Genomic DNA, 12,676 nt, shown 5'->3' with positions numbered 1-12,676 from the left:
GAGATCCTCATCTGTGCCCCAGACAAGCTGGTTCCCAAAGTCAGAGACTCTCTTGGTCAGCTTGCTTCTCACACCAAACCTTCTGTCAGGAATCTTGGCGTGACCTTTGACCCAGCTCTCACCCTGGATTCTCATGTCAGTTCTCTTGTTCGCTCTTCCTTCTTCCATCTCAGGAACGTTGCTAAGCTGAGTCCCATTCTGTCCCGCTCTGAACTTGAGACAGTTCTCCACACCTTCATCTCCTCACGCTTAGACTACTGTAACTCTCTTTTCACGTGTCTGAGCAGAACCTCCCTGAACCGTCTACAGGTGGTTCAGAACGCCTGTGCTCGGCTTCTGACCAAGTCCTCCAAACACACCCACATCACCCCGCTTCTCCTCCAGCTTCACTGGCTGCCAGTCAACTTCAGGGTTCATTTCAAGATCCTGGTTCTGGTCTATAGGGCCTTACATGGACAAGCACCATCTTACATTGGTGATCTTCTTAGTCCCTACACCCCCAGCAGGTCCCTGAGGTCCAGTGACCAAAGCCTACTGGTTGTGCAGCACCAGGCTAAAGACCAAAGGTGACAGATCATCTGCTGCTGTGGCCCCCAGACTCTGGACCTCTCTCCCCCTGAGCCTGAGATCAGTGGACTCAGTGGTCTCCTTTAAAAAGCAACTGAAGACTCACCTGTTCAAGCTGGCTTTTGTATGACCTTCTTCACCTCTCTCTCTTTATTCTGCTCTCCCCACCTATTCCACCTTCCTCAGGATCCACTGATTTCCCTCTTTCCTGTTCTCTCTCTCTCTCTCTCGTAACATTTTTTAATCACAATTGTCTATTTTTGCTCATTTTAAATACATTTTTAAACATTTTCTAAATGCTTTTTTATGTTTTTACATTTTTTGTTTTTGTGAAGCGCCTCGTGATTTTTATCTTGAGAGGCGCTATAGAAATGATGCTTTCTTCTTCTTCTTTAACTATCTGAGCGAGTTTGTGGAGTCTGGGTTGTAAAATCAAGTTGGCCGTAGAGTTTTATAAGCAAAATAAAAACACCATCTGACGCAATTTGTGCCGGTCTACACACCCTTTTGTGAATATCCCCAAGCAATCCAGTGGGTCAGGAGGTCAAGATAGACACCGTCGATGGCATGGACCACTGGTATCAGAGCTCAGAATACCACTCTCTAGTCTGGGTAAGCTTCAGGTAACGGCAGGAAGCTGGAGTGTCTGTTTTGCGTCGAAGGCTGTTCGGAGGCTCTTAAAAGAGCCGTTGTGTCTGTAATCACTCACAAGCGTTGCAGAGAAGCTTTCACCTTGAGGTCAAAAGAGAGGATGGTTTCAAATGCTTGTTCACCGGTTTGGCTGGAGTCGGAGTCAGCTGGAAACTGACTCGATCAGGAAATAATTCCGTTTTATCACCTTATTTATAAACTTGTACAAGTCAGGATTTGACACGTTTAAAGGGTATTACCAAAAATACCTCAGAAAATCACGCCTTCACTCACACACTTAGAGGGGTTAACTCTTAGTGTGAAGTGAGAATGTTTTAAACATTCATGTGAAGTGAAAGTTAAAACCTTTATTTTAATCTCATGACGTATGAGTATACTGATCGATTAACAAATACTTATATAGTCGAGTTTAAGATCTGAAATGAACCATTGCAGGAAAATATTCCATTTTAACACATCCTTGATTAAATGCACAGATTATTCAAACATTTTAGGATTTAAACGTCTTGTTTATTCAACACATTTGATTATTTCAACCTATAAAGTTGTAAAGTCATTAATGATTCATGGAAGATGAACTTTATTCAGAGTGAACGTGCAGGAGTCTCTCCATGAGGCCTTGAGCAAAGATATTATGGCTTCCTTGTGTGGTTCTTTGGATTTTAACAAGACACAAAGAGAATTAGCAAAGTTTGTCCGTCAAACAGCGCGGGGCTTTAATTTTACAGTTTGATACAACCAAGTTGTCTAGGACAGCAAGATGCTGAGCTTTCGGCAGACCCTCCTCGTAAAAGCCACCCCTCACATCAAAACGAGAGACCACTTGTACACTTTGCTGACGTCAGTCTTGCATAGCTTAGGTAATGGGTCTTTCATATACACATGAATTAAAACTGCTTCCCAGTAAAACCTACAAAACAGGATGCATCTGCTGCTCTTGACTTTCAGATAACCATTCAGATAAATATTAGGCCTAGTCCACACGTACCCGGATAAATACATTGTTAAGGACATGCCAGACCTGTAGGTGGCAGTACTTCCCCCGTTCTTAACCTCGTCCTTCGTCTGTGGTCTTCCGCAAGGAGCAGTAATTCCGCTTGCAAAAACAAACAAGCAAAAAGCGCTTGGACAATTGATGGATCGGGTAGTGACAGAGCGCAGCTCCGAGGGCTTCCATGCTGTCGGCTAGTGTAAACATAGGTCGCACACGTGATGTCAGCATTTTTTTGTCGCGGAAAGTGACGTTGCGGACCTTAAAACTCCGGTTTTGTCCGTCCACACGCAGACACCCAAAACGGAGAAAACGCAGATCTTCACTTTGGCCGGAGTTTTTAAAAAGATCCGTTTTCGTGTGAAAAAACTCCGTTTTCGTGTGGATGACAGGCCAAAACGTAGACAAATATCTACGTTTTGGCAGATCCCCGGCTACATGTGGACCGGGCCTTAGTCTTACTGGAACTGATCTCAAAACTCGGCTGAAACAGGATGTAGCACATCACGTACGCGAACACAGCTCTTGGCTCCTACACTTGGTCCGTTGCACGTCTCATATCCCTCTTTTACTTCTTGGGGGCCAGACAGATGTGATGCGTCCCTGGATGTGTGACGCAGTTTGTGGCTGCAAATTAAAAGTTAATTTCTGCTCATTTTGATGAAAAACTTAACCTTTGGTACGCTACAATTGGATCTTTTCTCGGGGTCCCTCTGGGTGTGTAAGTTGAGAGCTTCAGGGGAGCCTGACAACCTTTTGAGAAGAACCCGATTCCTTTTAGCTCTCCTGTAATTTGAACGCAGAGTCTGTGTCTGAAACCACGTGATCAGGACCGATTTCCGATGACTGATTCTTGACATCCCTAATTGTGGGTATGTTTTTTGCAATGCACAACGGCCCTTATTTTGAGTAAAAATTGGCCTTTTTCAGCAAAGCTTCTAAAAACGCTTAAAAATAATCTTAACTTCTGACTTTTTCTAGTCCTGCCTCAAGCTCAGACGTGTTATCAAGTCAGTGTTTGTGTTCACTTTGTATTTTGTTCATTAAAAAATAAGGTAAACTATTGTGTTTGTAGAGGCTGTAGTGTGTCTGGACATCGAGTGCACAGGTTTCCAAATAAGAAAGTTAAAGTCCCATTAGTCATCACACACTGGTGAAATTCATCTCCACATTTGATCCATCCCCGTGGGGAGCGCTGACCTGCAGCTGTGGACCGTCGACAGTGGCAGAACAGCGAAGCCCAATAGCCTCCGCAATCTTTGGTCACATATGTAGCTCTAGTATTTTTTACCCAGCAGCCACACCAACACATTATATTTCAGCCCATCTTAGACCCAGCAGTGTTATGGTAAACAAATTTTACCTGGTTCAACCGGCAAACATTGCGAGAAAGATGCAGTTGAGCGACTTAAAGGTGAAGCAGGATCAACTAAAAGAGCTGCAGTGAGTCTGTGGTCCCTCTCAGAAATCCACAAGAGACCAGCATGAATACAGCCTCGCACCAAAGCTGGTCCTAGCATCCCAGCTGCCCCGGGAAAGGGGAACAGCCAGCCGCCTGCTCTAACAACTGTTCCCGGGCAGGAAACAGGAGAAGCCGGGCACCCGCTCAAGTTTCTTATCCTGCCAGCAGCCCCACTAACATGTTTGACCAAGCAGTTAAATGGCACAGCATTTACCCCATTCAGCCAGCAGAATAAAGAACAGAAATATATTTTAACCTACTGATAAAAAGAAGCAGAAACTGCTTGGATGATCTGTTAGTGTAGTCAATAACCACAGCTTGTCCTCTTTGTCCAAATACTTCCATGATTAACATCCAAACACGCACACAGAGGACATAGCTAAGGTTCGGCGTCGAAATGGCCAACATCTATCTATGTGAGGCCCAGGCTGAGGCTTTTCCCTGGAGCTAGCGCTGATGTCATGTGGCTCTGACGCTCATTAATTATTCAGTATTTAAAGCATCTACTTACACTTAAACAGAAGAGTTACTAAACAATTCACCCCCTCAGTTGTCATGAGTGTAAACTAGATCTATTAAACCTAAAATGCTTTTTTTAACCAGGCTGTAAACATGTTTATTTCTGCTGTGAAATTGGCATTTTTAACATGAGTCAATGAGGATTTGCTCACTTCTGCTGCCAGCCCCTAGTGGATAGAACTACAATTTTTGCCACTTCCGTGTTGGCTTCATGTTCGTCCCAGGATTATGAGGGCTTGGGTTTAACCCCCCAATCTAACCCCTTAAAGCTGAGTGTCAAGCAGGGAGGCATTGGGTTCCATTATTGAAGTCTTTGGTATGACCCGACCAGGATTTGAAGCCCGATCTCCCAGTCTCAGGGCGGACACTCTACCACTAGGCCACTAAGAAAATATCTTTTTGTGGCAAGGTAGATAAACGAGAGCCCGGGCAGGATTCGATCCCCAGACTCCCGGGTGAGAGTCATACGCTCTAACCAGTCAGCCAAAGGGACATCCCCTTGGCCAAATAGCCAGGGCGCATGATCAATCGGGACATTGTGACAGGATGCTCACACGGTCACATTTTGTTCATGGTGTGCTGAAAACAAGGTCATTTGTAGAGATCACTTCAGACCAGAGGAATACAATCCCAGGGACGTGATGGGAGTTCAACGTGCCTTCCATCCTCCAGAATGTGCAGGTTCCTGTAGCCCAGATCAGAATCGGAACCAGCTCTGGGAGTTCCGCCCTGAGCTCCAGAAAGGGAGGGGCAACTTTTAAAAGTTCCTAGTAGGGATGGGTACCGAATTCGGTACTTTTTAAGGTACCGACTGAATTCCATAGTACCGACTGAGCACTGATTCACTTCATTTGAAACGGTGCCTCGTTTCGGTACCCGTCCTTCACAACGAGAACTTGCCTAGACAGCTGCGCATGCGCAAGAGCGTTATGTCGGTCGCTGCGAGCGAGTTGTAAACAGAGCAGCATGGTAGAAAGAACGCACGCTAAAGCTTGGGTCCACTTCACTAAATGTGATGGGTAACTGGGTGATGATGAAACCAGCGACAACGATCTAAGTGAGACATCCTCATCTTAATCTGCTCCGTTAGGTAAATAAAATGTTTAAGATAATGTTAGCTTGATATGTTAGCTTCCGTTTCACTAATGGTGCGTTCGCTTTCTCCTCGGAACTCCGAATTTCCGACTAGAAGAACATGAACGCGCTCTAAAGTTTGGCTTCACTTTACTAAATGCGACGGGTGATTGGGTGGAGATTAAACCAGCGACAACGATCTAAGTGTGAGGCATCATCGTTATAATCTGCTCCAGCAGCTAAATGAACTGTTTAAGATAACGTTAGCTTGATATGTTAGCTTCCATTGCCACCGTTGTTATCAGCTAATGGTGCGTTCGCTTTCTCCTTGGAAATTCTAACTTCCCAGTAGGAAAAATCAAATGAAAAAGACGGTAAAAGGAATGAAGATACACAGTAAATTTAGTTCACAGTAAAGATGTTTGCTTCAGTTTAATTATCAGCTTATAAAACTACAAGGACGATGTTAAAATACAAACAGTTGTATGTTATTTATCGTGATATTTATCAAATATGGTTATAAATTGAGAAAAATATATATTTAATTATAAAAGAGAATTAAAATATTAAACACTCAAAAGTATCAAAAATTGGTACCGTTAAGTACCGGTATCGATTCCTAGGTACCGGGAATTAGTACCAGATCGATTCAAATGTCAAAGGTACCCATCTCTAGTTCCTAGTGGACCAAGGAAGCTGGTTTCTTGGTCAAAACCGGCTCAGAAACGACCACCCCAGCCTCCAGGAGAGGATTGCGGGGTTTAAAAAATCCCTAGGGGGCCAGGGAAGTTGGTTTCTGGGTCAAAACCGGCTCAGAAACGCCCACCCCAACCTCCAGAAGAGGATGGGTGTCTTTAAAAAATTCCTAGCTGGCCAGGGAAGCTGGTTTCTGGGTCAGACCCAGATACGAGCTGCCTGCCCCTGAATAGGATGACAGGTGTCTCTCCCTCTCTAAAGTGCTAAGCTATGTGACGAGAACAGATATTAACGAGTATGAAATAGCGTACAAATGCTCATTAGAGTTTATTATTGTAAAGAATATATATTATATTGACTAACCAATTCAATTTTTGTTGTCTGGGACATGATGGCAATCTACAATACTGTGATGTTAGCTCACAAGTTTTAGCTAGGCAGCTAGGATCATTGACTCACCGAGATATCTGCCGTCTCCGCTGGTTCTCGTGACACCACAGCTAAATCTCTCTCCTTTAGGCATCATTTCTCCCTCTGGGGCATGCTGCAGGCTCATAACTGTATGGTTGTGGTCCATCATAAATGTAGTTATAAACATTTTAACTTTCCTATGTAACATACTCAAAGGCCAAATATTTACTTAAAAAATGACCAGAAATTAACTTTTTAATTTGCAGACACAAACATCCCATCTGTCTGGCCTCCAAACAAGAAAAGCACTGCACAAGGCCTTGTCAGCGGATAAAGGAGCCATAATAAGTCTAGCTACCTTATCTTGGCTGGAACAAAAGTCATGTGGAAGACGACTTTCTCTCTGCATAAAGTTCGTCTTCCTTGATTCATAAATGACTTTACAACTTTATAGGTTGATATAATCAAATGTGTTGAATGAACAAAATGCGTAAATCCCAAAGTGTTTGAATAATGTGTGCATCAGTCAATGATGTGTTAAAATGAATATTGTTCCTGTGATGATCCATTTCAGATCTTAAATTACACCAGATTAGTGTCTGTTGATTTAATGTTAATCTATCCAACACATTATAATAAGATTATTATTAAGGCTTAACATTTTTGCTTCACATAACTGTTATAACATTTGCACTTCACACTAAGAGTTAACCTCTTAGTATCTGAGTGAAGGAGTGACTTTCTGAGGTCTTTAACTTCCTCTTAAACGTGCCAAGTTCTCATTTGTCTAAGTTTTGTAACCGAATGAAATGACTGTTTTCCACCTAAAAGTCATCCCCCCCCCCCCCCCCACACACACACCTCTGACACAGAACTAGTCTGCATGAGATATGACCTCAAGGTCTCATGCATTTGCTCTAAACTGCTTCCTTTCCAGCCCAAGAGAAGAATGAAGAAAGGACTCTCTCCTTTTAATAAATCAAAGAACTCTATTTTTAATAAAGCTAATCAAAGTGTTAGTCAATAATACGATGTGACCAATCTGTGAAATCAAAATATTAATTACTTTATTATAATCCTATAGAATATAATAAGTAATATGACTTTAAGTGTTTCCACTAGGACTGATCTCACGTAGCGTTAAGACATGACACATTGCTTTTACTGATCCAATCAGAATCTGCCAGATCTGACGGAGGTGTGGTTTTGGTGGTGCTTCGTAAATCTGTCAACTTTTCATTCGACCATAAACCAAAACATCCAAAGTATAAAACTATGCCCACGTCATCTCTAACGCCAGTTCAAAGTGTTCTAGAGAAGTTGACGGAGTGGCCAATCCGTAACTTTCCTCTTCAGCTAAAGAACCAACGACAAGCTGGATAAAATCTGTTGCTGTTCCACCTGCTGCAACGGTTCCTTTCAGAATAAAAGCTGAACTCACTGACCTTCTGGGTCCATCTGACGCTGTCAACCAACTGTCGCTTTTTACCTGGAGACAATCCAAAGACTAGTTTGTCGTACTGCTGATGCTGTTTCATCGGCTCCGGTACCGAAGAGGGGTTCGAGGACCTGGCATTCTGGATCTGTACAGAGGTCTCATTCTAAGGGTATGTGTGGAGCGACAACATGGCGTCGAATGTGTTTATGAAACTCCTAATCAATGCTTAGCTCAAGACATTACCTTCACTCCCATCAGAACTAATCATTTCTTCGGATTTGCTGGTTCTGAACAACATTCTACATCACACCATTCTCCGTCTCGCTTCACCTTAGTAACACCATACATTTAGTGTTAACGTTAGTCTAGTTTTAATTTGTTTAATAAATCTTTAAACTTTTAAAACTTGACTCTCTCTTCTGTTGTCTCTGAGTTAATACGAAGCGGTTACATAATCCCTGCAATAAAAAGTTCAAATTTTCTGATTAAAAAGTACCCACAGATCCATAAGGTTGATTTCGTATTTACTATGGAATCTTATGTCTTATGGCTCATTAAATAACATGTAAATGAATTCATTACAGTTTATAAACAAAAGTTGATAAATACAGGAATCACTTCCTGATTCCTCAGTCTTCGCCATTCACTTGATAAGGCCAATCGGGTGAACAAGCATTTTCAGACCATCCTCTCTTTTGACCCCAAGGTCAAAGCCCCTCTGCAATGCTTCCAAGTGATATCAGACACAACAGCTCTTTTAAGAGCCCCTCAACATCTCAGACAGACATCTAACCTGCAGGCCCTGGTTGCAACTCATGGCTGGACTAGAAATCTGAATTCAAAGGGAACTTTCTTTGGGTTCCTGCGGTCTCGATGTCCGTTTTTTTTTTTTTTTTTTTTTTTTACCAAAAATGACTCCAAAAGCCTAAATAATGTAGGCATAAGTGCATTTTTTATTTAGAACAAGTTCCTATTTTGTTTCTCTAAACATTGGTTTAAGGGATGCCCTAACCTGCAGAGTGACCTGATCAGATGGTAATTTATCCATCCGTACAGTAAAGTGTGCAGTAGTAATACAGTTACTTGAATCCCTTTATATCTGTTGACAGAAACAAACATGATTGGCATATGTTGAGTGTTTAATAGATGTTAAGTACCAACACGTCTGCATCCTAATGCTTTCAGGGGTAGATCTGTGCTCCACGTGGTGATGTCTTTGACTGATTTACTTTCTACACCTCTAATTCTTCATGCAACAATTGATGAGTGAATTTGTGGTGTTGGAGCAGCGACTGTCTGCCAACACCCACCGCAAGTCAGACGATGTCTCACAGAGGTTATAAAAGCTGTTTTTTCTACAGGAAGGAGAGAAGCTTGTCAAGACGGTCGGCGGAGTCTTTGCTTTCAAAGTGAAGAATGGTCCCAGTGGGAAAGAGGCAACCTGGGTTGTGGATGTGAAAAATGGCCAAGGTTCTGTTAGCAATGACCCAGGTGTGTATGTTGACGGAGCTATTTCATTCTGAATCTGAGTCGAGTTGTTGACTATAATAATAAACCAGTGCTCTGTGTTTTTCTGACACAGTTTGATTATGAAGATTTAAATCTTCACTTTTTATTCTAAGCTTGATTTTCCTTCTTAATGAATTAAGGGAGATGTATTCAGTCCTTGTTATCCTCAGAAATACTACTTTTAATCCATCCAGCATATGTGAGTGTGTTTCACATGTAATGGATTTCAAGACACAGAAAATGGGTTTTTTATTGAATGTCTAGCCAAAGCAATACTCATTCCTTTGAGAGTGGAGGCTATTAGCTTAGAAATAATTTTCAGTTTGTTTGTTTTCTTTAGTCCTCAAAGAAGTAAGGTCTGTGTTTTCTGTTTTATTTATTATTTGTATATTTTTTAGTTATTAAAAAATACTTTTAGAACATTTTCAATTAAAGTTTCAACAATTTCTACAGAAGGATATGTGCTGAGAGCGATTGAGTGAGTACGACTACTCCAACTAAAGCTAAATCATTTCATACATTTTAAAATAATTTTCCTCAAGTAGTGGAAGAGGATGAATGGATGAATAGTTAGGCCAATGGATGAATGGATGGCAGTGTTGTTTTTGGCAGGTATCTTAGTTTTAGTCTTAGTCAGTTTTAGTTAAAGACTAAATCTCAAAAATGTCCTTTTCTCAACAAAGATTTTTGTTTTTAGTTTTACAAAGAAATTAAAGAGAGCCTTAGTCTGTAACAGATGAATCCATAGGTGTCGCTAGGGCTGCACAATGTATCGCAAATATATCGCTATCGCGATATGAGCATGCACAATATGCTTATCGCAAAGAACAGATGAATGTCGCAATGAATGGTCAGCTCAAATGTTTGCTACACATAATGCATTCTGTCAGTCAAACAGAAGTATTATGTTTTTTTAAACGAATCAAAATGGAGCTCTTTACCCATTTGGCCAATTGGGTGGGTTCTCATAGGTCAGACGCCCGCCCCCGAGACAGACGGAACTTAATTTTGATGGTTAGCAAACACCTGAGTTAGCTTTGTTCTGCTCTTTCTGCTGATTCTACTTTTCCCTGGATCCACTGATCGCCTTTTCTTGTTCATTTTCTTTTTCCCTTTCCTCACATCTTATTTTTGTTCCTCAGTTAAGTTTTTATTTATCGCAAGTAATATCATCATCGCGATATTAATCATTTTAATAGAATATCGCAGGTTTTCCTAATATCGTGCGTAGGTGTCACACTGTCACAATCTGCCCTGTCTCCCCACTCTCTGTTCAATCCTGTGTCTTCCCTAATTGCTCCCATCTGCCTCTCGTCTCCCAATCGCTTAAGATCTCAGCTCCTCTTGTATTTAAACCCTCCCAGTTCTGAGTTCCTCATCCGTTCATTGTGTCAGTGTCCCGTGTGCTTTCCATTAAAATCCCCTTTTGTAATTATTCCTGCCTGCCTACATTTTGGATCCTCACCTCAACCGCTCGCCTCTACTTCGCCCCGCGCTGGTGACAATAGGTCGGCCGTGTACTCTGAGCTACTGGAGAGAGTTTCATACCAACATCATTTATTTTAGGGCTATGGGACGCAATCTCAGTCGCCCCAGATTTTGTCCAGTTAAACAATAATCTCCAGACTGGTATCATTTTTTTTACTTTATTGATAATCACTATACTGTAAATAATTTATTGATCTGAAGATTTTCACAAAGGAAATTTATGATTTTTCTTTTTAACAGAATGGACCCTTAGGGAGCATACACTCTATTTACACAATATTTAAATAGAAATGAAAAAAAAATTAAATTTATTTATTATTTTATATTATATGGACTTGATTAGCAAAGCCAAACACCTGTCTATATAAGACCTCACAGCTCATAATGCATGTCAGAGCAAATGAGAATCACGAGGTCAAAGGAACTGCCTGAAGAGCTCAGAGACAGAATTGTGGCGAGGCACAGATCTGGCCGAGGCTACAAAAACATCTCTGCTGCACTCAATGTTCCTAAGAGCCCAGTGGCCTCCATAATACTTAAATGGAAGACGTTTGGGACGACCAGAACCCTTCCTAGAGCAGGCCTTCTGATTAAACCGAGCTACTGGGGGAGGAGAGCCTTGGTGAGCGAGGTAAAGAAGATCCCTGGAATCACCACTCTAGACACTAATGAAGGCTGAGGAGACATTTCAGCTGTTTTATGAAGGTGTTAAAAAGACGAACGCACAGCATGGACACACTAGGGGGTGCTAAAAGCAAGCAAAACTGTCAAGTGTGCCTTTAAATAAGAATGAAGGTCTCCCCAGCATATTTGTGGAAAAAATGATTTATCATCTCAGAGCTCTTATGGCAGTAATAATAATAATAATGACAATACATTTTATTTGTAAGCGCCTTTCAGTCCCTTAAAGTTGCTGAACAACAGAATTAAAAGCAGTAGCCAGATCGTACAAGCAGTGCAAAATCAAACAGTCAGCAATAAAATCTAAGATAACTATAGCCTCAATAACAAAGCTGAAATAACAGAATTCAGCACTGACAATCACATAAAAACATACAATCGCCTAGAGTACGCCATGCACCTGCCTAAATAAGTGGGTTTTGAGAGGAGAGTTAGTGTTGTACAGAGGTGGCCGAGCGAACCGAGGATGGGAGTTTATTCGAAAGTCGGGGGGCTTGTGAGCCGAGCGACCAAAGGCCTGCAGATAACAAGTGAATGTGTGGTGTAGTCAGTGAGTCGCTGGTAGATGAACGGAGAGTGCGCGGTGGGGGATAAGGTAGAAGAATGTTTGTTAGGTAAAGTGCATCAAAATTATTTAGAGTTTATGAGAATCAACTGGCAGCCAGTGCAACTCGACGGGGACCGGTGTGATATGTTGTGAAGTGGAGTCTTGGTGATGACTCGAGCCGTGGAATACCAGCTGTAGTTATGCAGGAGTTTCTGTGAGATGCCTCAAAGCAGAGAGTTGCGGTGAACCCCAACTGGCGGCCCGCGAGCCACATCTGGTCCATCAGACCTTTCCTCCCAGCCCACCAACCCTTTGGGCCCTAATGTCCCCCAGTTGGAGGACTTTGAAGTTTAGCAGCAAGATTCATGTCCCAAATATCAATAATTGTTTAAGTTTTCCAAACACAACAAAAAATACAATCAAAACAGTTTAGATGGAAAACAAAGCCATTTAAAATGGTAAATAATGAAGATACAATAATACGTGAACTTTATTTTAGAAGAGCACCTGGCCCTCATGGTGTCTGCTGGAAAAAACTCAGTTTTGTCTTCAACACAGATTTCTAGCTTCTCTCTAAACCTCCTCCTGTCTTTAGATGATAAAGTGTTTATATGTCGGACATCTCGCCCACAAACTCTCTTG

General features: G+C 41.8%; 1 protein-coding gene across 1 annotated transcript in view; it reads left to right on the top strand.

Moving 5' to 3' along the window:
• scp2a (sterol carrier protein 2a) overlaps positions 1–12,676 on the top strand; it is a 77,237-nt gene that overhangs the window by 48,772 nt on the left and 15,789 nt on the right. Inside the window, exon 14 of the mRNA XM_054740435.2 lies at positions 9,171–9,300. Within this exon, the coding sequence (XP_054596410.1) occupies positions 9,171–9,300 (130 nt within the window). The remainder of the gene's footprint in view (positions 1–9,170; positions 9,301–12,676) is intronic.

Source organism: Nothobranchius furzeri, chromosome 11 (genome assembly GCF_043380555.1).
Source record: "Nothobranchius furzeri strain GRZ-AD chromosome 11, NfurGRZ-RIMD1, whole genome shotgun sequence".
Lineage (NCBI taxonomy): Eukaryota > Metazoa > Chordata > Actinopteri > Cyprinodontiformes > Nothobranchiidae > Nothobranchius > Nothobranchius furzeri.
Note: the sequence above shows the minus strand (reverse complement) of the source record. Positions and strands in the feature narration are given on the sequence as shown.